At 45.2% G+C, this 25,855-nt stretch overlaps 2 protein-coding genes across 12 annotated transcripts in view; one reads left to right on the plus strand and one right to left on the minus strand.

Annotated features, from left to right (window-relative positions):
* The first annotated feature begins 1,524 nt into the window (after positions 1-1,524).
* On the plus strand, positions 1,525-15,729 carry LOC133123871 (integrin beta-2-like). Of its 11 annotated transcripts, none has more exons than XR_009708258.1 (17): positions 1,537-1,640; positions 1,853-1,913; positions 2,114-2,202; positions 2,438-2,621; positions 3,004-3,177; positions 4,313-4,485; positions 8,165-8,317; positions 8,407-8,502; positions 8,761-8,850; positions 8,927-9,058; positions 9,934-10,109; positions 10,463-10,686; positions 12,549-12,768; positions 13,337-13,545; positions 13,644-13,682; positions 14,683-14,868; positions 15,091-15,729. XR_009708258.1 is itself a non-coding variant. In XM_061234526.1 (16 exons), exons 2-15 carry the CDS (start codon positions 1,856-1,858, stop codon positions 13,661-13,663), a joined length of 1,998 nt encoding a protein of 665 aa, XP_061090510.1. In that variant the 5' UTR covers positions 1,537-1,640; positions 1,853-1,855; the 3' UTR covers positions 13,664-13,682; positions 14,683-15,729. The 11 variants fall into 11 exon arrangements, 7 of the variants coding, with proteins under 7 accessions (XP_061090516.1, XP_061090510.1, XP_061090511.1 ...); XR_009708259.1 differs by having other exon boundaries at positions 15,341-15,729; XM_061234526.1 differs by having other exon boundaries at positions 14,683-15,729.
* Positions 15,529-25,855, minus strand: part of LOC133123870 (double-stranded RNA-specific editase 1-like) — a 40,153-nt gene continuing 29,826 nt past the window's right edge. The window contains exons 2-10 of the mRNA XM_061234525.1: positions 24,438-24,497; positions 23,202-24,106; positions 22,696-22,810; positions 22,322-22,490; positions 21,149-21,300; positions 19,917-20,085; positions 19,206-19,387; positions 18,640-18,818; positions 15,529-17,934 (exon numbers count right to left, since the gene is read on the minus strand). Coding sequence (XP_061090509.1) covers positions 17,758-17,934; positions 18,640-18,818; positions 19,206-19,387; positions 19,917-20,085; positions 21,149-21,300; positions 22,322-22,490; positions 22,696-22,810; positions 23,202-24,106; positions 24,438-24,465 — 2,076 coding nt within the window. The 5' untranslated portion in view covers positions 24,466-24,497 and the 3' untranslated portion in view covers positions 15,529-17,757. The remainder of the gene's footprint in view (positions 17,935-18,639; positions 18,819-19,205; positions 19,388-19,916; positions 20,086-21,148; positions 21,301-22,321; positions 22,491-22,695; positions 22,811-23,201; positions 24,107-24,437; positions 24,498-25,855) is intronic.

Genomic DNA, 25,855 nt, shown 5'->3' on the forward strand with positions numbered 1-25,855 from the left:
TATGCTTTGGGTTATTGTCTTCCTGGAAAATCCACATACTGTATAGCCAAGTCTCAAGCCATGCAGTACAGGCAATCAGATTGTCAGCCATAATTGCCTGATACGTGGAATCCATTATAACATTGATTTTACCCAGTGACCCTGGACATTTGTGACCCACTGTTCATTAGTACAGTAGCTGGGCTGCATTCTTTTGAGTTTACTTGTATTTTTCCAAATGGCAAATTACTGAGAAAAAGATAGTACATCACCAAGATAGTACATTTCAGGAAAAAGCTTCAGCACAATCAAAGTATGAGCTACATACAAACAAAATCTAAGCATTTACTCACAGGAAAGCAATGTTTCTCTGCCATGAAAATAGTTGTGTATGTTGTTGGTCCACTGCGACAACATCACCATCTAGTGACTGATTGGAACAGCTGCAGGAGCTGCAGGCACTGAGCTGATAAAAGGAAAACTTACCTGCTTATTTAACAATGACCACAGTGGTGATGCTTCCCAGTGTTTCATAGTTTCCAGGACCTTTTTACCAGTCCATGTGGAAAATGAGGGAATCACTCCAAAATGATACAGCCCAGAGATTCCGCAGCAGACATTTTGTACAGTATTATGAGACCAATAATACTGTATATACCAATACATTGAGCACAATTACAGCTGTGGAAAAATTAAGAGACAGTCAAATTTACAGTTTCACAGTTTATAGAAACTATGTAAAACTTTTGATATTATTTCATGAACTATTGATTGCATTTGATTTTAATTCCAAACAAAAATATTTTCATTTAGTACAATTATTTGCAGAAAATGACAACTGGTCGAAATACAAAAAGTATTTCAGTAACAGTAACAATAAAAATGGAAATTAAGAATGAGAATACATATGAGGGGGGGTTGTTTTCCGGAGCTGTACATAAGACCAAGGCCAATTCAGGGTTGAGTGGAGTCACACAGAATATAACTGGCTTTCTTCACTTGCCTGCTTCTTGTAGAGATCAGACAGACTGACAGGCTGAACTTCTACGACCTTGCTGCTCATATTGACTATTTTGTTCAAAGAACTTTATGTTTTCTCACCAAAATTGCCATAGCAGCAAATTTGACAGACTACTCTATGTATGCCCTTTAAAAAAGTTGCATTAGTGTCTTATCCACTTGGAATTTGGTTAAACTGGTCAACTGGTTGCCTATCACAATGATGGAAATATATTTGAAGTATTTTTGTTTAGGATAAAGTAAATACATGTAATGTCTAAGAATGAAAAATGTAGGTCATGCAAAATCATGCAATGATTTATTAATCATTAATAAAAGAGTTACAGGTTAGTTGAAAATATACTTAACCTTATGTACTTTGCTATATTTTGGTAAATATTTAGTTCCGAAGTATATCGGGGAACATGCCAATGTTGCAGTGGCAATATATTAAAATGCAGTAGAATCTAGGTATTATTGACTCAGAGTCAACATGTGCTGTTGCGTAAAGCTGTACAAAGTTTATTCCTTGAAAAAGGTAGAAAAGCCTGCCTGAGAGAATAGAATACACACCATCCAACTGCTCCTGGGAAGGCTAGCTGGAAGTTCTCAAGGTCCCATTTGTGCAGTGTTCAGAGTTTTTGTGACTTCACGGGTAATAGGTAAGATGGCAGTACTTGTCAAACTGAAATGCATTTCCTAAATGTCACATATTGTCTTCCAAAGTAAAAACTTTACAAACTGTGTTACATAAAGTGTTACATAAAGGACTATCTATATATTGTTACAATGTTTCCATGGAAAGCAGCCAGTGAAAAACTAAGCCTCATTCTGTTAAAGTTAGAAATACCTTGACATATGTTTCTTTCTCTAGAAAATGTTCAATGTATTTCACTTCACTGTTATAATGGGGTTGACCTTCTGGGCCCAAGGCTGTGAGTGATTTTATCTCTTCCCCTGAATACTATGGCATGAGTGCTAGCACCAAACTATAGTGATGTGTGTACTGCATGTGTATATATGCATTCAATAGTTCAGTTGAATTATGGAGTATGCATTTATCTTAAGTATAGTTATTAAGACTGTACTTGTATGAATGACTGCCATTTTAAAGTGCATCCCTGCTGTGTTACAGCACATGTTCAGGAGTGTTCCGGCTCACACCTGAACACTTGTGAAGAGTGTATTGCCTCCAGCCCTGGCTGTGCTTGGTGTAAAGAATCGGTGAGAGGCTAGAGGATCAGTGCCAGGCCCCGGACTGGCCCTCTCATAGTATCACCAAACACCAAGCTTATTACAAACCTGCATCACACACCTGTATCACATCTATGTCACACCTGTATCACACACCCATATTACACTGTATTTACACACCTGCATCACTCATCTGTACTACCCATCTGAATGATGGTCCTGTATGGCAACACCTGTACAACACTCCTGTATTTATCATTGGCAGGTCTTTGATTTGGAGAATCCGTGGTCTCCCCACTGTGACTCGTTTGCAAACTTGCGGAAGAAAGGTTGCAGAGAGCAGGATATCATAGATCCAGAGAGCCGCCACTCAGTCACTCACCTGTCTGGAAGAAAGGGCAGGCGTGCCAACCTGAGACCACAAAATATGAGTCTAGAGCTGCGGCCAGGTGAATGCTCTCCATAAACGCAACAGTTACAATTAAAGTGAACAGCCATTCTTATCTAGACCACAGACCAAAATACAATTACAGTCAGCAACCATTCTCATCCACAGGGACCGAAACACAGACCCAAACACAGTTACAATCAGCAACCGCTCACATCCACAGGGACCAAAACACAGACCAAAACACAGTTACAATCAGCAGCCATTCTCATCCACAGCAACCAAAATACAGACGAAGACACAGGTACAATCAGCAGATGCTCTCATCCACAATGACTTAAACACATACATATATATGCACATTTACATTCAGACAAGGCACGCAAACGCGCAGAACACACACGCATGTGCACATACCTCTGTTAGAGATGTGGTTCTTTCAGGGAGAACCCTGACATTTGAGCTGCAGGTGAAGAGGCCCCAAACAAGCCCGGTGGAGGTGTACTACCTGACATCATTTGCATTTGCTGGAAAGGACAGCATTCAGAGAGGGGCACACCTAGCGGGGCAGGTGCTCAGTGCCGTGCAGGAAGTCAACCCTGAAGCCCACAGCATAGGTAATTGAACTCACTATCACCATATTTGGAACTCCATTAAGATGAAGCAGATTATATTTATGTACAGGTTGCGTATTCAAGTGCAGTGAAGCCTGTACTGTAAGTATTTGGACAGTTGTTTTTGTGGTGTACTTTCCCACATTGCATTTGAAATGAAACAATTAACTCTTTTCTGATTTTTCCATCCCATGATGGCCTTATTACTGGCATTGTGTCCTCATGTTGTCTTTGGTCCTCATGTTGAGAGATGACAGCCAAATACCAAAAATTGTGAACGGATAACCAAAAAATTTTTTCTGAAGCTGAAATGGTAAGCTCAGTTTTAAATAAATGCACGTGTACCACCAGGTGTTTATTGCGGTTTACATTCTAACCTAGCAATCGACAAGCTACAGTAGTTCTAACAACCAATCTTTCCATTTCCATTTCAGGGGGTTTAAAACGCAAACACCACAGGGAATTGAATGCTACAGTATATCAAATTGTATAGAGACCTGTATTAGCATAAAAGTAAAATCATTAGACCAGTTGCTTATGGTAAAATAGACCCGGTGTTGTCATATTAGCTCAGGCAAATTACGCTTTGATGTTGGCCTGTTTACCCGCAATATAGGGAAACCATATGGATCACTGGTCCATTCCAATTATGTCATCCCGCATGGATGGCATCACAAGGCTCAGCGAGGTGATATTATTAGCAGGCTTCCAAATTAGAGTCCAAATTATTGAGTGAACTTGTCATTATTATTTTTTTAAAGATATTTTTTAGGCCTTTTTCAGCTTTATTGGACAGTATATAGTATAGAGAGACAGGAAGAATGGGAGCGAGAGATAGGGGAAGACATGCGACAAATGTCGGACGGTCGGATTCGAACCACCGACGTCGCGGCTCGCAATAAGCATGCGGTCAGTGCTCTACAGGCTGCGCCACCGAGACACCCCAGTGAACTTGTCATTAAAACATATTTTCTTTATTTCATTACTTTGCCTGCAGAGTCGCTATTTCCTTTTTTGAAATAGATACCAATTTATGCTTTGAACGTGGTGTACGCACATTTTAAGCCTTTGTTTGTGTGTACGCGACGGTTATAAATGAGGCCTCAGATGACTAATTATCCAATTTTGCATTTGGCAGGATTTGGACTCTTTGGATATCACCAAAATCTGACAACTGAGAAAAGTGAGAATGTTTTCAGCTTCTCACACTTCTCCAGTCTGGAGCCCCCTGCTGAGGCCCCCAAACCTGATGCCCCTGCCCCCCCAGCTACCTCTGGGCTGCAGGCTCTGCTGCAGGCTGCAGTGTGTGGGGTAAGATCAGTTGTAGGTTGTAGTGTGTGGGGTAAGATCAGTTGTATTTTCCCCCTCATGGAAATTCTCTGTTCTCCCCCTCTCTGACCTGTCCATATCCACTTTTGAATTCCATTCTGTTGCAGTATTCTACCCTACTAACCTTTTCATTGCAGTTATCTACCGTCCTCCAGGGCCACTGGGAAACTTCCTTGATGAGCTAGACACCCTTCTCAGCTCCTTCCCTGAGGATGGCACCCCACTGATTCTCCTTGGAGACTTCAACATCCACCTAGAAGCCTCCCAGGCTGCTGCCTTCCTACCGCTAATCCACTCCTTCGGCCTCTCCCTGCAACACTCTCCTCCAACCCACAAGGCGGGCAATGTCCTAGACCTTGTCTTCGTGACGAACTGCTCATGCTCCGATTTCTCAGTTACCTCTCTGCATACATCTGATCACTACTTCATCTCATTCTCCCTCCCTCTTCCTCCCCATCCTCCTCCCCCTCCTCCTACCCACACTTCCTCAGCCTGCCGTAACCTCCGCTCCCTCTCACCCTCTTCCTTTGCCAGCACTGTCACCGCCTCACTCCCCTCTCTCGAATCCTTCTTCAAACTCCCCACTAACTCTGCATCTGCCACCCTCCTTTTATCTCTCTCCTCCGCCTTTGACTCTCTCTGTCCCCCTGTCTCAAAGCCACCTCGCACATCCCCTCCCAGTCCTTGGATATCTGACACCCTCCGTACCTCCAGGGCCAGCCTCCGCACAGTGGAGAGGAAGTGGGGGAAATCCAGGGACACTCCAGACCTCACGACTTACCAGTCTCTCCTGGCGGCATTCTCTTCCGCTGTCACTGCCGCCAAAGCAAAATACTATCAAACACAAATTCAGAACTCCGCTTCTAAGCCCCGGAAACTTTTCTCTATTTTCTCCTCTCTCCTCAACGCACCGCCTCCTCCTCCTCAGTCCTCCTTTGCTGCTGATGACTTTGCTGATTTCTTCGATGAGAAGGTCACAGTCATCCGCAGATCCTTTACAACCACCGCCCCCCTCACTGTGCCCATCCCGCCCTCTAGGCCCATCCCTTCCTTTTCCACTTTCTCCCCCCTTACAGACTCTGATGTTTCTCAACTCCTGCTCTGCCACCGCCCTACAACCTGTGCCCTTGACCCTATCCCCTCTTCTCTTCTCCAGACTATCACACCAGACATTCTCCCATTTGTCACCTCCCTTGTCAACTCCTCCCTGTCTTCCGGCTGTTTTCCGGCATCCTTCAAGAGGGCCCACATCACTCCGCTGCTAAAAAAGCCTGCTCTGGATCCCTCCATCATCCAGAACTACCGCCCGGTATCTCTTCTTCCTTTCCTTTCTAAAACTATAGAACGAGCCGCTTCTACTCAACTTTCTTCTTTCTTTTCTAACAACAACCTGCTAGACCCCCATCAGTCTGGCTTCAGATCGGGCCACTCGACAGAGACTGCGCTCCTCTCCGTCAGTGAGTCACTCCATGCCGCACGAGCAGCCTCCCTCTCCTCTGTCCTCATTCTTCTAGATCTCTCTGCTGCCTTCGACACTGTGGATCACTCCATCCTCCTGTCTGCCCTGTCAGCAGCAACGGGCATCTGTGGCACAGCCCTGGACTGGATTGAGTCCTACCTCTCTGGTCGCTCCTTCCAGGTTGCCTGGGCTGGTTTGGTATCGACACCTCGGCCCCTCGAGTTCCCCAGGGCTCAGTCCTTGGCCCGCTTCTTTTTTCTCTTTACACTCGCTCCCTTGGCCCTGTGATCACTGCACATGGGCTATCCTACCACTGCTACGCGGACGATACCCAACTCTTCATCTCATTCCCGCCGTCTGATACGCAGGTTTCAGCCCGTATCTCTGCTTGCCTGAGGGACATCCAGAGCTGGATGGACAACCACCATCTAAAGCTCAACCCAGGCAAGACTGAAATGATTCATCCCTGCTAAAACCTCTCCCCATCTGGATCTCTCCATTTCCCTCGGGGATACCACACTCACGCCGTCACCCAGTGCAAGGAACCTCGGTGTGGTGATGGACAGCAGACTGTCCCTTGCCGAGAACATTGCAGCGGTGACCCGGTCTTGCAGGTTCTTCCTATACAACATACGGAGAATCCACCCCTTTGTCACCCCCTACTCGACCCAGCTCCTGGTCCAAGTGATGGTTCTGTCCCTTCTGGACTACTGCAATTCCCTCTTGGCTGGCCTCCCAGCGTCCGCCATCAGACCCCTCCAACTCATCCAGAATGCAGCAGCTCGTCTGGTCTTTAACCTTCCCAAATACTCACACGTCACCCCCCTGCTTACTTCCCTCCACTGGCTGCCTGTCATGGCTCGCATCAAATTCAAAACATTGGTGCTAGCCTTCCAAGCAGTTAAAGGGTCTTCCCCAGCTTATCTACAAAAAATCATCAGACCCTACACCCCTGCCAGACCTCTTCGTTCAGCCTCCACAGGCCGCTTGGCACCTCCCCCTCTCCGAACCTCCACCTCACGACTACTGTCTGTTCTGGCTCCACGGTGGTGGAACGAACTCCCCGTTGAGGTCAGAACTGTAGAATCTCTCCCCACCTTCAAGCGCAAGCTGAAGACACACCTCTTCAAGCAGCACCTCTCCCCATCCCTCCCTACCTCCCTGTGAACCTTAATTGTTGTCTCTGTGACTTGCTTTGTGTATCGGTATTTTTAGTTGGCTAGGTAAGCAGTGTTTGGATAATTAACTTTGGTCACTTTTGCTCTGTTTCTTTGTTTCTTTGTTCCAAAAAATAAAATAAAAAATAAAACAATATTGGCCCTCGTCCTTATCTTTGTTGTTCAGGTAGCGGTTGAAATTGTACTTCCCTCTAGGGTCTTTCAGCGCACTTATCCCTGGTTATCTGGTTATGGGTATGCACTTTGTTGTACGTCGCTCTGGATAAGAGCGTCTGCCAAATGCCAATAATGTAATGTAATGTAATTGTAGGTTGTAGTGTGTGCAATAAGATCTGTTGTAGGTTGTAGTATGTGGGGTAAAGCTCTGTTATAGGTTGTAGTGTGTGCAATAAGATCTGTTGTAGGTTGTAGTATGTGGGGTAAAGCTCTGTTATAGGTTGTAGTGTGTGGGGTAAGATCAGTTGTCGGTTGTAGTGTGCGGGGTAAGATCAGTTGTAGGTTGTAGTGTGTGCAATAAGATCTGTTGTAGGTTGTAGTGTATGGGGTAAAGCTCTGTTATAGGTTGTAGTGTGTGGGGTAAGCTCTGTTATAGGCTGTAGTGCGAGGGGTAGGATTTGTTATTTGTTGTAGTGTGTGGGGTAAGCGCTGTTGCAGGTTGTACTGTGTGGGGTAGGTTCTGTTACAGGATATAGTTTGTGGGCTAAATCACTGTTGCATATTGTTCTGTATAGGTTAATCTCTGTTATAGGTTGTAGTTTGTGGGGTGCCATCTTACAGATGTAAGCCCTGTTGCAGGTTTTTAGTGTGTGGGGTAAAGCTCTGTTGTAGGTTGTAGTGCGTGGGGTATGTTCTGTTACAGGCTGTAGTTTGTGGGCTATAAAGCGCTGTTGCAAATTGTTCTGTATGGGTTAAGCTCTGTTGTAGGTTGGATTGTGTGGGGTAACCTCTTATTGGGATGCAGGGCCTGTCGCTGAGGGAGAGAATATAAGAATCAGCCCGTATACTTTACCTTTTTTCCTTTCAGGACCGGATTGGTTGGGGGCAAGGTACTCGCCTGCTGGTCTATGTGTCTAACCAATACTTCAGAGCAGCAGGTCAAACTCCAGACAACAGTACAGCTGATGACAGGGGACGCTGCCACCTTAGAGACGGCCAGCATCACTTCACCAGCCAGCTGGTACGCTCTTATGGACAAAGTTGGCCACTTGTGTGATGCTGCAATATGCATGTAGAGATCAATGTTGTATTTCCCTTTGCATGGTGCAGGACTACCCCTCTGTGGCTCAGCTTGCGCACAGATTAACAGAGAACAACATTCAGGTTATTTTTGCCGTCACTGAGGACCTGGCTGAAAAATACAAGGTAAGGCCATACGCATTATATTAACCTTAATAGCTGAAAAGGAAGATACTCCGCATTGAACTGCAGCCAGTGCAGAATGTAGACTCAGCTGGAGTCAGTGTAGAATGCAAACTCAGCTGGAGTCAGTGTAGGATGCAAACTCAGCTGGAGTCAGTGTAGAATGCACACTCAGCTGGAGTCAGTGTAGAATCTACACTAGTCATTCTCCAAGTAGCTGTGTTCTGAGCATGCTCAGTACATCTCTGTACACTGTTTCAGGAACTCAGTGACCGGCTCCCCAAATCCACTGTAACTGTTCTTCCCTCGGACCTCCACAACATCAAGGCCGTCATCGGAGACGCTTACAGAGTCAGTCCCCTTGAATCTTCAATTTTGTTTCAGGGTCTCTGCCTCAGGGTGGTTTCACTCACGTCTCCCCTTCCAGGTGCTATCGTCCACTCTGGTGGTGAGTCACACACACATTGAAGGTTTGAATATCTCTTACACCTCAGAGTGCGGCAAGGGCCAGAAGAGCTCGGTTCGAGGGGCCTGCAGCATCCCAGAGAAAAGCGACAAGGTACGCATGCGTCTCTGTGCCTGCAACTCACATATGGTCAGTCAAAGACCCTGCCTCATCAACCTGTAGTCTCAGTCAGTCCGGATTTAATGTCAGTCTCAGTCACTATCAATCTGGTATTGTAATTGGATTGCATGTCAGTCTTAGTCACTGTCTACTTCATCCCCACCCTGCTGGTTGGAATGATGACTCCTTTGGCAGGTTAGCTTCAGTAACTTTCGATCTCTGAGGTGGGACAAGGCTCTAACTCAGGGCGCTGTTGTGTTGGTGGTCTCAGCCCGTTTACAAACAAACTCTGGAGCAGATCATTTGTGGTGAGAATATGATCCGCCCTCGATCCGACCAAATTACAGGAAGCATTTTGTATTTTAGGTTAAACTGGCTGCCATAGCATGCTGCGCTGTGCATTATGGGATAAGGAAAAGTTTTGTTTTTCCGGTTTGTCCTACTCAGCACTACAAATTTCTGACCAATAAATGAACGACCTTAGCACACACGTGGTTTTGTTTAAAAACCATGGTTCGCTTACATTAATGGCATTTGGCAGACGCTCTTATCCAGAGCGACGTACAGTTGATTCGATTAAGCAGAAGACAATCCTCCCCTGGAGTAATGCAGGGTTAAGGGCCTTGCTCAGGGGTCCAACGGCTGTGTGGATCTTATGGCAGCTACACCGGGGATCAAACCACCGACCTTGCGGACCCCAGTCATGTACTTTAACCACTATCCTACAGGCCATTTAAGAAAAGGCAGTGTGAAACGTAACCACACCAAACTAAAAAATACAACATAGTATTTTGTTCGGACCAAATCAGGCAAACTATAGGTATGAAAGCGCCCTCAGCGTTTTTTTCTCTCCAATGTTTCTCCTATAGTTTTCTCTCAATGTGACAGTCTCCTCTGATTCCTGCTTGGAGCCCCAGTCCCTCCAATTCCAGCTTCTGGGCTCCCAAGACAGACTGTCAGTGGAGCTGAAATCTGCCTGCCGCTGCCAGTGTGCAGACGCAAGCTCCTGCGGCTACGCTGGAAAACTCCGCTGTGGCGTCTGCAGGTGAGAGGAACCATCTCAACTAACTCTGGAGGAGCAGCAGCTGCTCAGCCAGCCCACATCCAGGGGCTCACAGTAGTTTGTAACGATCGCTAACTTCTTTTAGGGGACAACCCTGAAAATGTACACGCAATGTTATAATTAATAATAATTTCGGAACAATGTTCCAAAAAAATAAAATCCCCATAATAACACTTTTAACAGGTATTAGGAGATTTTTCTTCCTATGCGAATGCCACCAAAACAATGCTATGTCACAATGCATGGTTGAAATGACTTAAAACAAATTGCTGGCAAACTAAGCCAGTTTCCAATAAACTGCATTAAAATCAGTCTCTGCTTTGTTTCTCTCTTAGTTGTGACCCTGGCCGCTTCGGGACAACGTGCGAGTGCTCTGCAGACCAGAGCGATGCCCCCTGCAGAAATGGAGAGGGAAGCCCCGTGTGTTCCGGGCGAGGATCCTGTGAATGCGGCCAGTGCATCTGTCAGACCAGGAGCGACCCGACAGAGTTGATTGCTGGTCAATTCTGTGAATGTGACAACTTTAGCTGTGATTATCATAATGGCAGAATCTGTGGAGGTATGAACATTTAATACCCAATCAGCTCAGGAGTGTTACGCGATATCCTCTCTATTGTCCAATCAGCTAAAAGCATCACACCCTCAGCTTTTATAATTGCATTATATTTTAGCATTTAGCACCTTACTACTGTGTAAGACGTTCTAGATAAAAGCTATTTATCAAGACAGTAATCAATATTATCTACCCAAAGGTTGTGGGTTGATAATATTGATTACTGAACAATAACGTCATACTTTAATCTTTACTGTCCTCCAAACAGTTATACACTCACTAAGCACTTTATTTGGAACACTATACTAATACTGGGTAGGGCCTCCCTCTACTCTCAAAACATGGCATGGATTCCACAAGATGTTGAAAACATTCCTTTGAGATTCTGTTCCATGTTGACATGATTGCAACACGGAATTTCCACAGATTTGTCAGCTGCACGTTCTTGCTGTGAATCTCCCATTCTACCACATCCTGGCGGTTTTCTATTAGATTCAGATCTGATGACTGGGATGGCCACTGAATAACATTGAACTCATTGTCATGTTCATGAAACCAGTTTGAGACGGCTTTTGCTTTGTGACATGGTGCATCATGCTGGAAGTAGCCATGAGAAGATGGGTACATTGCAGCCATGAAGGGATGTACATGGTCAGCAACAATACTCAAATAGGCTGTGGCATTCATGCGATGATTGATTGGTATTCACGGCCCAAAGTGTGCCAAGAAAACATCATACCATTACCCCACCGCCACCAGCCTGGACTGTTGAAACAGGTTGGTCTTCTGCTGTGGTAGCTTTGACATGTTGTGCATTCTGAGATGCGTTTCTGCTCACCACAATTGTACAGAGTGGTTATCTGAGTGACCGTAGTCTTTCTGTCAGCTCCATCAACAAGGGGCTATCGTCCACAGAACTACCGCTCACTGGATGTTTTTGTATTTTGCACCATTCTAGTAAACTCTAGAGACTGTTGTACATGAAATTTCCAGGTGATCAGCAGTTACAGAAATATTCAAACTGCTGATCAAAATATTCATTGCCCATCTGGCACAAACAATCATGCCACGGTTGAAATCACTGAGATCACATTTTTTCCCCATTCTGATGGTTGATGTGAACATGACCTGTATATGCATGATTTTATGCCTTGCACTGCTGCCACACGATTGGCAGATTAGATAATCGCATGAGTAAGTAGGTGCACAGGTGTTCCTAATAAAGTCCTCAGTGAGTGTTTAAGTGCAGTCCATCGTGGAATATGAGATTAAAGTGCAGACTAGGAATTACATCCCTTTTTATACATAGTCCCACCATTTTAGGGGATCAAAAGTAATTGGACAGTTGGCTTCTCCGCTGTTAGTCAGGTGTATTCATTTGCTTCCTTGGTGTAGGTATAAGAATGCCTTCAGTATCTTGTCTTGATTCTAGGCTTTTGATTGCCTTTGGAGTCTGTTATAAGCATTTGCCAACATGAGGACCAGAGTTGTGCCAAAGACTGTCAAGTCGTTATAAGGCTGAGAAATAAGAAAAAAACAGTCGAAGACATAGGCCAAACAATTGGCTTAACAAGACAAACTGTTCAAGGTGAAATCAGCCACTATTACCTGATGACAGTCAAAGGAAAACTATGGGTGTCGCAAGCTGCCAGACATGTATTGTACATTGTGCTGATCATCTGTAACTTTGAGATCCAAGTCTGGGATCTGTCATGATTTCCTCTTCAAGAGTAGCAGCTGAAACACGCTGTCCTCTGGTTGTCAGAAATGGCCACTGTATGTGTGGAAACTGAAACACGCTGTCCTCTGGTTGTAGGAAATGGCCACTGTATGTGTGGAAACTGAAACACGCTGTCCTCTGGTTGTAGGAAATGGCCGCTGTACTTGTGGACACTGTGACTGTCATGAGGGGTTTGCGGGCAAAGCCTGCGAGTGCACAACAGCAGTTTATAACTGCATGAGCCATGATGGGGCACTGTGCAGTAACCATGGCCAATGCCTGTGCAACATGTGCAAGTGTGAAGGTGAATACAGTGGACCCTTCTGCGAGACATGCCCCTTCTGCCAGAACGACTGCGTCACATTGGCGTAAGGTGTTTTTTTTATGCTTTTCTCCCTTGGAATGCCTGATCACACCATAGTTTTATAGTTGGCATGATACAGACATGAGTCAGTGGAAGGCACTTAATGTGTAGTTCAACCCAATTGACCAGCCCTAATAAGCGATACTGTAATCTAGGCTGACTGAAATCCTCTCTTTTCTGACCAACACTACAGCCAATTGTGCGTCACCTTGTTGGGCTGTCGTGCAATTGACACTTGTATGGTCTGGATTTGGTACCAGACAGTGCGACCCATCAATCCACTATAACTATGAGTTCCTAACTTAACCTACCACATGGTTCTAGGAAATGTATATAACTACTTAGCTTTCAAGTAGTTATTAGCCATTTGGCTAACATTTACAGTAATGTAAAAAAGAATTATATTTTTAGAACATTAGAAGTTAGCAGGTACCAGAGCATGGGGCTTATCCATGCAGTGCAGTGGCTTAACAGGATGAGCCACCCAGCAACCCAGGTTATAATATTTTCGATTACTAACATGGCCACGGGGCCTTTTAATAAATACACTTACATGCCTCTCCCTTCATCAGTCCCTGTGTAGAGTGCTTGGCATTTCAGTCCGGCCGCTTCAGGGAGAACTGCCTTGCCATGTGTGGCAACATCCGGCACACCGTGGTAGACACACTGTCTAAAGGCAGGCTTTGCCGGATGAGAGATTCACAAGACTGCATTATGGACTACTCCATTTCTAAAGTGAGAGGGACCTACAGCTACGAAGCTCAAATCAAAGCGAAGAGGGGTGAGTTGCCTCAGAGCCCTTCTAAGTTTCCTGTCATTTTCAGCTCTGACTTGCCTCATTCATACAGTAAACACAACTACACCTATTCTTCATTCCAGGATGTTCTGCAATACGATGAGGACTCCTTTGTGGCAACGGTCAGTTTAAGTCCTTGTGTTGTTTTAACATTTCATCCAAAATCAGTAGATATAACCTATATACTAAAACCACCTCCGGACTTGCTGCAGCCTCCCCAATAATAAATATGGCACTGACGTTAACTACTTGTCTACAACACAACCAAGAATTAATGATATTTGATGAGACTGGGGGAGGTCTGAGACCTCAGCCAAAGCCTAATCAATTGCATGTCATTTTTGGTGCTTTCTTCTGATTGGAACGGTCACTCAGCAGAGCGAGTCAAACCGATGAAGACACCAGAAAGATAGATTTTAGATAGATAGATGTTAGTTTGTAGAGCATCCTGTTCGATCTACCTTCCTGTGGGTTTTCGCTCCAACCCTAACAAAGCTCACAAAGCTAGTTTGCCAAATTAGGGTTGAAATGAAAACACACAGGACGGTGGAGCAGCTAGTGTGGAAGTAAGGACAGGATTAGATTGGAGGCCTAAAACCCCATACACCCCCTACAACCCCATATGCAGCTGAGTGATACTGAAAGGCTACAAATACAGTGAGTTGCAAAAGTTTGAGACCACTAGTGAAAATGCTTCAATTTTGCATTATTTTCTAATTTAAAACAAACTTTTCATTACTAAGCATATTATCAGCATAACAGTTTGAGTGAAAAGTTGAATCTTTGAAAAAAATGTAACATTAATTTCAGAATTTCTTAGTATTTGGTATGTCCACCTTTCGCTTTAATGGCAACGTGCACTCAAACTAGCATGGATCTGTGCAAAACCTGATGATTCTGTTATCCCAGCATTATTGGACAATGTTCCAAAGAGCATTTTGTGAAAGCTTGGTTTTTGTCAGTCTTCCAGTGCCCCCATAAATATTAAATGGGGTTGAGGTCAGGTGGTTGTGAACTGTGCAGCATTCCTTGCTCTTCTTTGGTCTTCGAGTAGTTCTTGCAAAGTTTTGAAGTCACTTTGTTTTAATTTGTTTTAAATCTGAAAACTTTGTTTATTTCCAGGATTACATGGAAAAAAACATCCAAGATTTTCAATGAGGTCTCAGATTTTTGAACCCCACTGTATGTGAACAGTAAAGGGAGGATAGCTTCCCAGACCAAGTTGAAGGACGTACCCATCACATAGGATGGGAATAGGTCATAAGGAAGAAGCTGGGAAAGTGAACAACAGGACATGGCAATTCATAGGTTAGCAGCACACGGAAGGGGAAGTTCACAAACAACCGTGTAACTTCATTATAAGTAGTCTATGAGTGCCCCCAAGCACATGTGGTAGGAACTGAGTATGTAGCAAGGACAATTTTGCTGGAATTGTTTAATGACCATAAGAAGGCACCATGGTTTATTGGTTCAATAGTAGGGAGGAGAAGATATGAAACTATATATATATGTTTGCCTGTCTTTGTTCAGGAACTCCTGAAGTGTAGGTGAACAGACCACCCAGGGTGCCTTGGCCAATAAACAGTTAAATGGTATTCAAGACTCTGCAAGATTATTTCCTTCATATTCATCCGGCCAACTTCCACCTTAAATTGAACCTAATGAGGAGAAAGTGAAGACTGAACAACATGAGGCTCTATAACAGTAGACATGCCCAGAGGGTTACACCCAATGACTGATGTGTGCACTCCACTGACCATTGTCTACGGTCATGTTACAGCTGCAAAGCACAGCCGGACTAAGAGAAGGACAGAGGAAGTCACAGAGAAGGACTGAACTGAGGGAAAATAACAATGGGATTCATATTCAAGAAAAAACTAGCCTCCATTCCCATTTACATCAGAAGAAAAGTAGCAAGAACTAAGTGCTGACATCGTCATAAAATGAGACTCGTACACAATGGCAGGCTGGGTTGCTTCCCACACAACTGCGCCCATGCAGAGAGATGGTTGTTTATTGGACGATAAACGTGCAGCATTTAAGAACCCCGCCCACCACCCCAGATGTCAATCAACATGAAACTAAGCCAATAAACAAAGCAATTACAATGGGAAAAGTCTCATTGGGTCTGAAATCATGAAACTGCCAAAATAAATTGTGTAAATACTTGTTTCTGCCATTTAATTTAAATTGTTTTGCCAGTATGAACCCTGCTGAACATTTCCACGCTGACGACTGAGTTGAAAAACTGTTCCTCAAATGCAAGCCTTTTATTTGTGTGATATATTAATTATCAGATATAAATGGGGAAGAAAGCATTCCTACAGATACCTACAGTTAGACCCCTACCCCCTGTTAAAAGCATGTACATTCTGCTTATTAAAATGTGCTATCAAAATGTGTAGCAGCTACTGAAGTCTAAAGGAATTATGCAGTACTTAGGGGTCAAATCCAAACACATGCTGTCTGTTGCTTCACCATAATAGCAACAACTTCAGATCAACAACTGACAGGGGAGGTCAAGATTCTGAAGAGCCACGTGTTCTGCGTTTCAGAATGGACCACGCCTCTTTAAAAAAATAAAATACAAACCAAAAAACAAACAAACCAAAAATCTGCTTGTAAAACATGGTTTCAGAAAGTTTATCCACAGTTTGAATATGACAGTGAGACTGAAAAAAGTAAGAAAATTATTTTTTCTTGTCCACCAGACCTTTCCCGAAACAAAAAGCATACAAAAAAGTCCTTGAGCAGGTTGGTATTTATATATAAACTATGCTGAAACTTCACCTGTATAAAATCCCCCCTTGCAGCTGTGCGTGCACGTGTGTGTGTGCGTGTACATGCATGGGTGTGTGTGTGTGTTTGTGTGCGTGCACGTGTGCATTAAACCTGTGGAAATAGTGGAGAAATGAACTGAACACAGGAAAATCTGAGATCTGGATAAAACTCTCGATTTCACATTGACCAGCTCTTCCAGCCAACACAACAGGATCTCTCTCATTTCTTTCCTAATTACAAATATCATTACCTTCCCACTTAAATACAGGGTTCTCCCCAGAATTTTTTAACAGAGAGATGCTCAGGGCTTGCATTTTGCATTTTTATACCACCATTGAAACCCACCTACCACCTTTATGGAGTAAGGTGCCCATAGAAAGGCAGAGGAATCAACAGTTGAAAATTCATTTCAACAGTCATGTGTCTGGAGAAACTGTCATATGATAAAATAAAAACGCTGGCGTCGCATCCGTCTGTTGTAACGTGCAGGTTGCATCCGCCCATAAGGGGTTCAAGTAATTTCCTGCATTAAGGGTCATAAAAAACACACAGAAAAATGCCTTCAGACTCAAAATAATTACACATTAGCAACAAAACAAAAGTGTAAAACTGTTACAGGATCCACTCGCAATGCTACCGCAGTCAACTTTACAAACTATCCCAGTGAGCAAAAGCCAGAACTGAAATATAGGTTGAGAGGTGTTCTGATCTGAACGTACAAAGTTAACATTGTAGCTCCAGATTCATTTGGATATAGCCTGGCTATGTCCTAGTTGGTTAGGATATTTTCACTTCAACCAAATGTAGCCAGTTTCATGGGCTTTCCACCACAAAAATGTTCACTGTGATATGAAAACACATTTGTCAGCATTTTAGCTTGATTACTGACACAACATTGAAATGTTTTTAGGGCTTCTGTCACATTCTCACCTGAAAATAAGAAGATTGAAACAGGTTATAACCTGCTGCTTATCCACAATAAATGCACAAAACAAAGTTGCATACTCTCTTACACTTGATAGTGGTTCAACAAATCACTATACTGTGGCATAAATGACGGAACCTGGTGCACCGCCTCTGTTGCATTCTTCGGGGGAACCCTGTAATAATGGAATAAAAAGCCGCCAACAAACCACAAATACCATCTCAGGTTTCCAGTTTAAAATTTCACCTTTGCATTATGAACCTGAACTTAGGAACGGAAAGGACCGACAAAAAAAACAAAAACAAAAAAAAAAGAAACAGTTAAAAGTACACACAGGGAATTTCATGAGTGGTGTGACGGCAGGGCGGTAAGAAAGCTGAGTGAAATGAGTCTGCGGGGGCGGGGGAAAGGGGCTCGTATCAGGGACTAACACACACAGTCTTAGTGGCTGATTTGAGTTGTGCCCCTCCCCTAGCCCCACCCCCCCCGCCTCAAGAGTTCAGGGAGAACTGGTCCTGTTCGATTGGTTTTTTCACCCAAGCCCCAAGCCCTGCCTTGTGGAAAGCCTTAATCAGCGTCTGCTTGGCTGAGTGGTACTCCACAGCCGCCTGCTTGGCTTCGTGGTACGACCCCGGTCTGGGAACTTGGATCCTCAGAGTCGAAGAAAGCTGTGGACAGAAATGGGTTGTCACTCATAAGGGTGCTTAGAAAGCAGAAACTGCTCCATAAAGCATCAACAAATGTACATGCATAGGACCCTGACCTGGGTAAAATACATAATTGTTTTAGATTCAAATACTTCTCAGTGCTCGATTGATCTTGCATGGTGGACTGAGCCAACCAAGAGGGCCAGAAGGCAGGGTTTGCACTTTTTCAAAGTATCACATAGGTTCCAATACACCAGACAAACTCAGTAAGGTGTAGAAAAATGTTTGAATAAAAAGTTATTACGTATTTGACCCAGGTCTGAGAGGACCAGAAAATTTTGAAAATTGATGACAATTCTCCTAAACAAATTTTGGTTCATTTCATGCATGATGAACTGTTATTGCCATAGTGTATTTCTACACTGAAATTAGAACGAGACAACTTCTTGCCAAGTATACAACAATTCTAGGCTCATCCGTGCGTCTATAGATCCAGCCCTATGTAAAGGGTCACTCCTACATGCTAGGCTGAGATGCCCCTTATGGACATACTCAAGTAGGGTAGAAGTAGCAAAGTGATCAAGTAGACCAGCAACATCAGGGACCAAACAGAAGAAACACTGACCATGACGCAATGAACATGATGACTATGATGTCATCATATCACACATTGCACAGAGAAGGCCTGGCTCAGACTGCAGGCGGAAGGTGAGCAGTGAGCCCTACCTTGGAGTGCAGACGTATCCAGCGGCTGTACAGCGCGTGTTTACAGAGACGTGACGACCGCCCCGCGTCGTCCTTTCCGGTGGTGGCGTTGATAACCTCCAGCCCCTGGTCACCCACGGTCCAGTTTACGCTGAAATTGGGGGCTTTGCCTGGCTGGCGGGCCTCAGCATTGCTTATGCCTGCACGCATGGTGAGGGATTCAGAGAACTGAGCGAGAGCAACGCTGAACACACAGGAACAGTCAACACACAGACACGGTCAACACACAGAAACACTGAACACCAAGGAACAGCGAACACACAGGAACGGTGAACACACAGGGACGGTGAATATTCAGAAACATAATGCATAAAAGCATAGAACATGCAAAAAGACTAAACATTCAAACACGTAACACCCGAAGACACACACATTTAACATACAGAAATACTGAATGTGCAAAACCACAAAACATTTTCCAGCCATTCATTCTCCCATGTTTACATTCACCGCTGACTTAAATTGAAACAAGACACAAAGGGCTCGGGGGGTTTTAGTGTGAAGCAGGATGACTGCCAGATCCTCACCGCTCAGCAGTGGCCGGTTAAGGGAGAAGGGATTGGGCAGGTCCTCGATGTCAGCAATGCGCTGGTACATGGCTCGAGACAGGTGGTCAGCGTGGTACAGGCTGCCCAGAATGATGCTGGAGAAGTAGATGGGCTCAGAGAAGTAGCTCATCAGTGAGCCCTGCACCCCCACCACGTTCCACCTGTGCACACACACACACACACGCATAAACACACACATGAGTGTAAAGGATAGGGACTAGGGATCGAACACACACACTCCAGGTCTATAACTTGTCATCTTACATAAAAACCCTTTAAAACTACATTTTACTCTTGACATTAAGACATACAGCCATTGGCTGTCGTGACTTACGACTGATTATGAGTCACGTATATCACACACTCCACCCCTTTCCTTCCCCCAACTATGTGTTCGTTAAGAAAGTGAGCCAGGATAAATACCCAAACCTTGCAGGAAGCAGAGCCTGCACTTAGAATGGGATTCTGAGACCACTAAGAGAACCAGCTAAGATCCCAAAAAATATATTGACACAACCTTATTGTGACTGGTAGATCAGACAGGGCTGCATTGCGATTGGTACGTAGATCAGAGAGAGCCACACTGTGTCTGTATGTGACAGAGACTGTGAGGTGGTTCTGGTGGTTCGGATGCCCAGGGAGGAGACAGTAGAGGACAGGAAGTGGCGGGCGACAGTGGGGAAGACAGACCTGGTGATTTTGTCACTGCAGGACATGGTGAGGAGCCGTTCGCCCTGCAGAACCCCGTCCCACGTCTGGATGGTGTTGCTGGACCTAACTGGGATGGTTCCCTCACCCGACTCAATCTTGGTCCGCAGCTGACCCCGCGCCTTCCTGTTCGGGTGCCGGTCTCCCTGGTCTGAGGAAGAGAACGGACCAATCACGGAGCTGCAAGCAACTCAGTGTCACTCAGTCCCTATCCTTCACCCTAAGCTCTGCTCATTTCTTCATCTTTTGAATCTTAATCCCTGTTCACACGCCTAAATTCCTCTGTTCCATTTCCTGTTCTTTAGCCTTTTCGCCATCCTTTCTTGTCCAATGAGGGGTTTGCCCTGGGTAGCAGGACTAAAGCACAAGGCTATGATGAACAGCAATATGGCAGAAATGTTATCCCAACATGACTCCGGGAGAGCAGTATTAATGAGGGCAGAGAGACTGATAAAAACTGCATTAAATAAAATTACCCTTCCACCATGCGTAGCAAACTTCTGACGGAAATATACTTAAAATAAAGAAATGAAAAAACAAGACCAAATTCACTGAATACAGGAAACGAGACCCTAGAGATTTAATTGACTTGCTCATTATATGTACTATATTCAGAATATGTGACCCAGCTAAGGGAAAGTAAGCAGAGGAGGAGAGAGGAAAGAGGAGGAACTCATCCAGGGGGGGGGGGGGGGGGGACAAGAAAGGGGAGGGGTTTGACACAGAGGGGCAAACACAGAAAAAGGGGAGGGTTTGACACAGAGGGGCAGACACAGGAAAAGGTGAGGGGTTTCACACAGAGGGGCAGACACAGAAAAAGGGGAGGGGTTTCACACAGAGGGGCAGACACAGGAAAAGGGGAGGGGTTTCACACAGAGGGGCAGACACAGGAAAAGGGGAGGGGTTTCACACAGATGGGCAGACACAGGAAAAGGGGAGGGGTTTTACACAGAGGGGCAGACACAGAAAAAGGGGAGGGGTTTCACACAGAGGGGCAGACACAGGAAAAGGGGAGGGGTTTCACACAGAGGGGCAGACACAGAAAAAGGGGAGGGGTTTCACACAGATGGGCAGACACAGGAAAAGGGGAGGGGTTTCACACAGAGGGGCAGACACAGAAAAATGGGAAGGGGTTTCACACAGAGGGGCAGACACAGGAAACGGAAGGGGCTTCCCATACAGGGGCAGAGATAGGAGAGGGGAGGGGCTCATACCCTCCACGCCCACTTCGTGCGGTGAGAAGATTCGAGCGTCGCCGCAGGGCGAGGTGCTGATGTAGAGATGAAACTGAACGTGGTCTTTCAGCCTGTAGCCTTGAGTGTCGCAGCGGCTGAATATCGACTTCTGCTGCTCATCTTTCTTACTGCTATGAGACACAGGGGGTAAAGGTGATGGTGTTTGTCTGAAACACTGATTCTTAAGGCACGCACCACAAACACAATCTGCAAACAATCTCTAGGATGCATCCACTAAAGTGATATTGTGAGAAATTGAATTCAAATTCTTTCTTTTTTTTCAGGCAAACTAAGTATTTTTAAGCCAAGGGGCATTCCAGTGCATTGTGCATATAGCACACCCTGCACAGCTTAACAAACAGAAGGCAGAATGTATTTAGTTTTCGACCAGTGTAGGGAGCTACTGAGCTAAATTGCATTCACTTTCCACCAGTTCTAGTCTAGTTGTCCTGCAGTATTTTCTGAGGCCTCTAGGATGCAGCATAGTCGATGGTGTCCAGGAAGTGCTTCGTGCAGTCCATAATCATTTGGACAGTGACACAGTTTTTGGCTCTGTACTCTAGCACATTGGATTTGTAATGAAACCATGAACACGAGGTTAAAATGCAGACTGTCAGCTTTAATTTGAGGGAATTTACATCTGTATCAGGGATCCGTGTAAGAATTGCAACCATACATCGCACCCCCACCCATTTTAGGGAAGCAAATGTAATGGGATAATTGGCTGCTTAGCTGTTTCTTGGCAAGTTTCTGGTGAGCTCAGCAATAGTAAACAACCTGGTAGCCCATAGAAGACCACTATATTGGATGACCAATGAGTGCTTTCAAATATGAAGAAAAAGCCCATTGAAACAAGGGGCCGAAATAACTACACAGAACACCCAATATAGTACACACCTTTAAACTACAGTTTACCCTCATATTTATTTCAAACTTCAAATCCCTTGTACTGGAGTACAGCCTCAAAACAACAAAAATGGTGTTACTGTCACAGACTACACGGTATGTCTCAGCTACACTCATACTTGTAAAGGTCTGGCCAATAATTCAAGAGATATAGTCAACGATTGCAGTTCTGGGTGAAAAACATGGCTGATGAGGCCGATGAGGTCCCAAGCGCCCAGTAGGGTGTTCTGTGAACATGCGACTCACCTGAGGAAGTGTTCCAGCTGCGTGTACAGGTACCTGATGAGGGACCGGCGTGCTATGATCTCCGCATGGCAGTCGTTCAGCGCGAGCCCGCGGTCACTCATATACTCCCCGTTTATGCACTTGGTTCCCGTGGAAACGCAAATCACCTGGGCTTCTTTGACATCTGTGCCTGGGCATCGGCGAAAGAGAAGCAGAGAACGAGTCAACATGGCTGAAACACGCATCCCGACATCTTATTTTATGCTGATTATTTACTTTGAGTTGAGAATAGGAAATAGATAGCAGTTTTTTTGCAACACACAAGAAATATTTAACAATATATTTTATAAATAGCATAATTAATATAATGCAAGAATTAGCATAATGCTGCATACCTGTTGTCATGACAACGCCAGCCAGAACTTTCCGTCGTGCGTGAGGCGATGTGAAGCCATCCGTCAGCTCGCTGAACTTGTCCACCACCAGTCGGGACACAGCATCTGCCAGAACCTAAGACAGGAGACATCTTGATGATTCCCACTGATCCAACCCATTTTAGAGACTCCCAACAACGTTGTTGATTTCGCCCATCTTAGAGATTCCCAAAAATACTACTCATTTTTCCCTCTGCTAACTGTTATAAGGGAAGTACCTCAAAGAGGCTGAATCTCATTTGGCTATGGGCAGCTTTTCTGACAAACAGAGAAATCACATCTATAAAAATGTGTAAATCTAGCACTTAAAACAGCATTGAGAGGGCAAACATCTAGCTAAAACTATACTAATTATTCCCACGATGCAACACTTCTTCCTGCAGTGGCACAGGGTGTATAGAGTTGGCTAATGGGGAGTGGGTGTGGCCTGCAGGGCAGGTGGGCGGAGCTTGAGCTGCGGCTCTTACTTGTGGGAGGTGCAGCTGCAGGCCCTCGCGTGGGATTGGCTGACGGGAGGGAGTTTGGTCTAGCTGCATGTTGAAGAGGGCGGAGAGGGCAGCCTGGGCCGCGCGGGCCTTGGCCAGTTTCTTGTTCCGTCCGGAGCCCTCGAAGGTCTGCGCGTCCACCGTAACGGACATGACAAAGTTCTTGGCGTGGCTCTCTCCGCTCTCGGACACAAAGTCGTACTTCAGGCCCGGCCGCAGCTCGTTGAGGATCATGACGGGGTTCTTCGCGCTGGAGGGGGCGGGCGGTGGGGAAGGCGCCAGGCTGGCGGCGGTGGGCGCGGCGGTCACCGGGAACTCCCCCGGCGAGCTTGCGGGCCCGTTGCCGTTGGAGCCCAGGTAAAAGGGGTCCTCGGGCAGGGCCGGGGTCTCGAAGCCGTTGAAGAGCACGTCGGCGAAGTCGGCCTGGTCGGAGGTGAAATCGGTGTTGACGGTCAGCGTCCGCCCCATGGCCAGGTGGGCCTCGGAGGCGTTGGGGAACTGGACGAAGGAGCGCAGCGCCTTCTCGGCCGCCGTCAGCTTGGCCTTCTTCTTGGTGGGGCCCGAGCCCTCAAAAAGCTGCCCGTTGACCTCCACGGTCATGACAAAGACGGGCGCGTGGACAGGGCCCGTTTGGGACAGCAGCTTGTACTGCAGGCCCGGTTTGATCTCGTTCAGCTGCATCAGCGCGTTCTTGGGCAGAACGGGCCCCGGCATTTTCTTGCGTTTTTTGGGACGGAACTTGGAGTGCCCGTTACTGCCCTCCTCCAGGGGGCGCTTCCTGCCTCCCCCTCCGCTGCCATTGGGGAGCTGCACTGCATCGCCCCCACCTTCTTTTGTTGACACATTGTCCAGATTGCGGTTTTCCTTAACATCGGCAATGCTTGAACCTGTGAGACACACACACCTTCACTGCACCTCAATAATGTTTTGCTTAGTTGTTTTTAGAAATCAGATGACGTGAGCAACGCACATCATTGTACAAAAATAGTGAGACATTAAAATTACAGGTGTACCTGAATACATTTTCAAGTTTGGTTTTACATTTAAAGAAAAAAAACATCAACATCAATTTAACTACTGAGTCAGATTAATTTTAAGTTGACAAATATGGGAAGAAACGTTCCTCACAGACCAATGAAGAAAATGCAAAAAGGGACATGTGTATTCAGGAAAAACATCTCAGAGTTTCGAGGAGAAGAGAGGAGAGGAGGTACTCACTCATATTCTCCTCTTCGTCTCCATCCATGGCAAAGTATTTCTGCTGGGAGCTGATCCTGCCTAAAAGACACAGAGCAAGAGACGCTGGTTAGAACTCTCTCTCACACACATATAGCATGGAAGCTGAGCTTATAACCATACCATCAAGGTATGGAAGGAATCCTACATTCTGGCTACATTCTGGCCATTTTTGAAAGTTGGAAACCTGGCTGATCTCGGTGACTACCATCCTATTTCAAAACTGTCAGTAGTTGCAATGGAGTCATCAAACATTTCTTGCAGGCGAATTGCATAGTGAGAGCCCAGCACACTCAGGTTTTTAGATCAGACCAAATCAATATAACTGCTGCCGCATAGGTGTAAAATTATATTGTTAAGCCCCCTTCATAATCTTAATCAACAGTCTTCTTAACACTGGACTGAGTGCCAAAGCAGTTGGATTGTTTGAAAACTACCTTTCAGACTGGTCACAAAGCGTTTATTACAAAAAGTTTATTTCCAGGGTTGTTCCACACAGGTCTATTCTGGGTCCAGTCCTGTTCACTATTTAAAATTAATAACAATGGTTCAGTTGTGAAGAACTCACGTAATTCACCTATACAGCTGACACAATTATATACTCCCGTGCAGCTTCCTTGAATAGAGCTATAAAAATGTGGATCCATTTATTACTAATCCACGATTACATTTCCAGGAACAAAATTGAAATGGTAGAAACAGGTCTTGGGTTTACGTACATCTTGCACAACTACATCTGCTCAAGCGTACCCAGCCAAGCTCTCCTAATGAGCCTTAATGGAGTGCGCTAAAAACACTTCAACACTTTTGCAAGGTTACTGCAAGTTGGCCTTACAGTTTCACCTTTTATCATAAATTCTGCAAGTATAATATGACATACTGTACTTAATTCACATTACCCAGGGAGCTGAATTCATTATATAGGGGGCACACAGAGAACTTCAGATTGGGGAGGGGTTATTTTTGCGCATCTATATTAGTCATCATTACGCTTCAGAGACATGACCTTTTCTTTCACAGTTGACACAAAAGCATTTCTCTTGCTGTCAACGCTCCTCGTTAAAATCATGTCCGTGATTCATCAACCAGTTTTTAAGTGTCAAGCAATCATTCTCAGCCTTTCAGAGAGTTTTATTTGGAAACAAAGCTTGACGCTGCGCCCCAACCTGTGTCAGAGTTTCTGTGCTTTGAGAAATCCGTTTGTAGCGATGGAGACATTTTCATTTGAAAGCCAAGACATCAATCATATTCTCCTGCAGCTACCACATTATAGCACGAATAGCATACTGAGTTCCAGCCTAGGCACTCACCTCAGACACGCACTACAGAATTAGGTACACGTTCATGTGACAAGCCAGACACAAACTACAGATTCAGGTATGTACTGACCACAGAGATAA

This window comes from Conger conger, chromosome 3 (genome assembly GCF_963514075.1).
Source record: "Conger conger chromosome 3, fConCon1.1, whole genome shotgun sequence".
In the NCBI taxonomy this organism is placed as follows: Eukaryota; Metazoa; Chordata; class Actinopteri; order Anguilliformes; family Congridae; genus Conger; species Conger conger.